The 4,766-nt window shown below is 37.9% G+C and overlaps 1 protein-coding gene across 1 annotated transcript; it reads left to right on the top strand.

Annotated features, from left to right (window-relative positions):
• The first annotated feature begins 3,426 nt into the window (after positions 1 to 3,426).
• On the top strand, positions 3,427 to 4,365 carry LOC100677077 (olfactory receptor 5P4-like). Its single transcript, XM_003412190.2, has one exon. It carries the CDS (start codon positions 3,427 to 3,429, stop codon positions 4,363 to 4,365), a length of 939 nt encoding a protein of 312 aa, XP_003412238.2.
• The last annotated feature ends 401 nt before the right edge of the window (positions 4,366 to 4,766 follow it).

The following is a 4,766-nucleotide window of genomic DNA, read 5'->3' as shown; positions in this document are numbered from 1 at the left end:
TACATTGTTGTTGTTGCTGTTAGATGCTGATTTTCAACTTAGAGTGACCCCATGTGGCAGAGTAGAACTGTCCCATAGGGATTTTTTCTTTTAATAGCTTAAAACAACACAAATTTATTATCATACAGTTATGGAGGTCAAAAGTCAGAAATAGGTTTCACTGGGCAGTATAAAATGAAGGGATTGGCCGGGCTGCGTTCCATTGGAAGGCTCTAGGGGATAATCCATTTCCTTGCCTTTTCCAGCTTCTAGAGGGTGCTTCCATTTCTGGACTCATGGCAGCTATGTGGCTGAAATCAAGTCCTCTTGTTTTTTTTTTTTTTTTTTTCAGTGAACATTGTTTTCTTTTTGTTTCTATTTTGCACAGGATTATTTGTATCAAGCCTTTTTAAATCTCAGTGAAATGTCTTTGCTTTTTGTCTACAGCCTTGTTATCCCAGGTGTGGTCCCCAGACCAACAGCATCAGTGTCCCCTGGGAACTTATTAAGAATGCAGAATTTCAGGCTCCACCTACTTGAATCAGAATCTGCATTTGAACAACATTTCCAGGTGATTTGTGTGTGTAGTAGTTTTAACCCATGCAAACTACCTCACTGATAGACTCATCTGTGCTTCATTGCTTTAAGGACTTCAAACCTGTTCATTCTGGCCCAACCTCTCCTGAGAGCTTGTATTTCCACTACATATTTATACATACACACACACATAAGAATCACCTTGAATCTGTAAGAACCACTTGGCAGTCTTATTAAAATGTAGATTATGATTCAGTATATCTGGGATGGAAATGCAAATTCTCAGCAGGGAGTAAAACCAGAATGAACTCATTCAGAGCCCTCCTTTTAAGACAGCAGTGTTAATTACCACTTAACAAGGTCATTGTAGCTCACTCCCATAGCTCTTTTCTCCTTCTCGGAAGAGTTTCTCATGTCTAAGTTATTGAGCCATGGTGGGTGTCTTAGTCATCTAGTGCTGCTGTAACAGAAATGCCACAAGTGGATGGGTTTAACAAAGAGAAATTTATTTCCTAACAGTAAATTAGGCTAAAAGTACAAATTCAGCACGTGGGCTCCAGGGGAAGGCTCTCTCTCTGTCAGCTCTGGAAGAAGGTCCTTGTCCTCAGTTTTCCCCTGGTCAAGGAGCTTCTCAGGTGCAGGGACCCCAGGTCCAAAAGACATGCTCTGCCCTTGGTGCTTCCTTCTTGGTGGTATGAGGTCCTCAACTCTCTCCTAGCTTCCCTTTCCTTTTATTTCTTGAGAGATAAAAGATGGTGCAGGCCACACCCCAGGGAAACTTCCTTTACATTGGATCAAGGATGTGACCTGGTAAGGGCATTACAATCGCACCCTAATCCTCTTTAACATAAAATTACAGTCACAAAATGGAAGACAACTACAGAATACTGGGAGTCATGGCCTAACTAAGTTAATACACACATTTTTTGGGGGGGCATGATTCATTCCATGACAGTGGGCAATGGTGAAGCACTCAGCTGCTAACCAAAAGGTTGGCAGTTTGAACCCACAAGCCTTTCCAAGGGAGAAAGATGTGGCAGTCTGCCTCTGTAAAGACTGCAGTCTTGGAAATCCTGTGGAGCAGTTCTGTATTCTGTCCTATGGTCACTATGAGTTGGAATCAAAGGCAAACAACAACAATATAAAAATGTAGCTTATAGGCTGCACAAAATCGGGTAGTGGGCTGAATTTGGCCCATAGGATTTGTGGAATTCTGCTCTAAAACCAATCACACTATTCCATTTCCTACTTTACCCATCTTCTTTGCAGCTTGTGGTGGTCATGGGACCTAGCACACAAGGTAGTATACTTCTTTACAGGAGCATACTATTGAGTTAATTCATATAAAAATTATTAAATCACACCAATTTATCACTGGTTAGGGTACATGTTTGACATAGTAAGGTTGGCTAAGAATAGTTATAAACCTAGATGTTTAAAAAAAAATTGTTTTAATGTTTCTGCTTGAGATCCTTCAAAAATAGCAAATAATCCACTCAGTCACTGGGGAGTCTACACATGGTCAGCACTGTTCCCCTCAATAGCAATTACATTCCTTCTTCAAATAGCATGCTTCTTATATTTGGTAGTAGTTCTGATGTACTAGTTGATATTTGGTAATAGTTTTGATTGATAGTACCTGTTGAACTTTATTATTTGGTACTTTCTTCTTCAGTGGGTCTTATCGGGTTTACTAGTCTGGGCTTGTTTACCATAAGCAAACCTAAGCCAGGGAGAATCATCTAATAGTATTCCATAGACAAGTATTCTCCTGCTGAAGAATAATCATTAGTCTGTTTGCTACAAGGTTCACTTTTCAGCATATTTACAAGAAGGTTATACTGGGCTTTCCTTTCCCTGGGAGTATTCCCCCAGTTATTGTAAAGGAAAGGACCACAGGCTTAGTCGATTTATTTCCTTCTTTTCCCAACAATGTGGTAGAAATTCAATTTTATTATTTTCCCGTGGATAATCAGGCATCATTTATTGAATACCTTATCATTTCCTACTTATTTGCTGTGCTGTATATGTCCTTTATCAAGTTTCCATGTGTTTTAGGCCTGCGTCTTGGCTCTCTCTTCTGTTCTATTAACTCTGTTTATTTCTACGAAAACACTGTATCTTAATTATTTAACTTTTAAAAAGTCTTGATACATGCAAGGCTTAGGCCATTCTTTTTTTTTCTCCAAAATTATTAGAGTTATTATTGACTATTTGTGCCCTCAATTAAAATTTGGAATCAGTTTCATTTAGTTCCATGCAAACTTCTTGGAAATTTTATCTAATCTATAGATTAATTTGGGGAGAAAAGATATCTTTACAGTAATGATCTTTTTTGCCCATCTATTTAGGTTTTCTTTAATGCCACTCAATATAGTTATGATTTTATAAAGAAACACCATGCATACATTTTGTAAGTTATTTGGTTACTGTTAGAAGTGGCATCTTTAAAAAAATTTGTTATTCTTTGCCATTGAAGAGATACATAGCAGAATATACACCTATTCATCAATTTCTACCTGTACAATTCAGGGACATCCACTACATTCTTCAAGTTGTGCACTTATTCTAGCTGTCCTTTTCCAAATTATTCCTCCAACATGGACATAAACTCACTGCCACCTAAGCACAAATGAAATGTTTTAAAATTGCATTTTTTCGTTCTTTGTAGCTGATGTATTGGAATGAAACTTATTTATTTTTAAAAAACTTTTCTTTTGAAATAATTATAGATTCATAAAATGTTGCAAAAATAGCACAGTTTCCTCAAATAATTACATCTTATATAATTAGAGTAAAATATCAAAACCAGGAAATTAACATTGGTAAAATGTGTGTGTATAGTTCTGTGTTACTTTACAACATTATCTCTGTTTCTTATTTCAATAGGCACCATTCCAAATAAGATGAATGAAGATGGTAAACCACACGATAGTGACAAAGTTCGTTATTTTGGGGTTAACAGATGATCCTACACTTTGTTCCATCTTCTTTGTGACTTTTCTAGGAGTGTATATGGTTACCATATTGGGCAATTTCAGGATAATCATCTTAATCCGAGGCAGCCCTCAGCTTCACACCCCAATGTACCTTTTCCTCACCCATTTGGCTATTGTGGACATCGGGTATTCTACATCAGTCACACCTCTCATGATTGTGAGTTTCTTAAGAGAAAGAACTGCCATCCCTGTTGCTGGCTGTATAGCCCAGCTTGGCTCTGATATTGTTTTGGGGACAGCTGAAGCCTTCCTGCTGGCTGCCATGGCCTATGATTGCTATGTGGCCATCTCCTCCCCACTTCTCTACTCCACACACATGTCTCCCGGAGCCTGTATCATCTTACTGGTTGCTTCCTATCTGGGTGGATGTGTGAACGCTACATCGTGTACTGGCTGTTTAATGAGCCTAACTTTCTGTGGCCCAAATAAAATCAACCATTTCTTTCGTGACCTTCCACCACTAGTGAAGCTTTCTTGTACCCATATTTATATGGCTGAAATATCCCCTGCCATCTCAGCTGGGTCTGTCATTGTAATCATGCTGTTTATCATAGTTGTTTCATATGTCCACATCCTCCACGCCATCCTGAAGATGCGCTCTACAGAGGGACGGCACAAAGCCTTCTCTACCTGCACTTCCCACCTCACTGTAGTCACTTTGTTTTATGGGCCAGTTACATTTGTTTATGTCATACCAAAGTCAAGCCACTCATCTGCCTATGTTAAAGTGGTGTCTGTGTTTTATACAGCGGTGATCCCCATGTTGAACCCACTTATTTACAGTCTGAGAAACAAGGAGCTCAAAGAAGCCATGAGAAAATTGATGGCTAGAACACGTTGGTCTTTTTGAATGTAATCAAATATAAATCCAGAAACTGCAAAAATATATTTTGTGGAATATATGTGATGGATGTTTATGTTTTTCATTAGTCTTATTGTTTTATGTGAAGAAGTCTCTTAAACATAAAATGCCAGTGTGTTGATTAATGCTAACTTTATAGTTTTCTAGAGTCACAAAAAGAAATCATTTTCATGGAAGTGTTAGGTACAGAGTAGATACCTATATTTCAGTTAGTGTTCCTGGAGAATATAGTGTCACTTTTTCTCTCTTCTGTCCATAATTTAGGGAGCCTATAATTAGAGAGTTCTTTCTTTTTTTGAAAACATCATCTTGTAAATTAACATCTTAAAAAGCATCTTATACTCAATAAAAATAAATTGATGTTAATGTTGACAGCCTGGTCCCTTTCT

Source organism: Loxodonta africana, chromosome 7, assembly GCF_030014295.1.
Source record: "Loxodonta africana isolate mLoxAfr1 chromosome 7, mLoxAfr1.hap2, whole genome shotgun sequence".
Taxonomy (NCBI): domain Eukaryota; kingdom Metazoa; phylum Chordata; class Mammalia; order Proboscidea; family Elephantidae; genus Loxodonta; species Loxodonta africana.
This window is presented reverse-complemented; position numbering and strand designations above follow the sequence as displayed.

Bases quoted from the DNA above. Each gene is read 5' to 3' on its own strand.
- LOC100677077 (XM_003412190.2), top strand. From the start codon at position 3,427: ATGAAGATGGTAAACCACACGATAGTGACAAAGTTCGTTATTTTGGGG.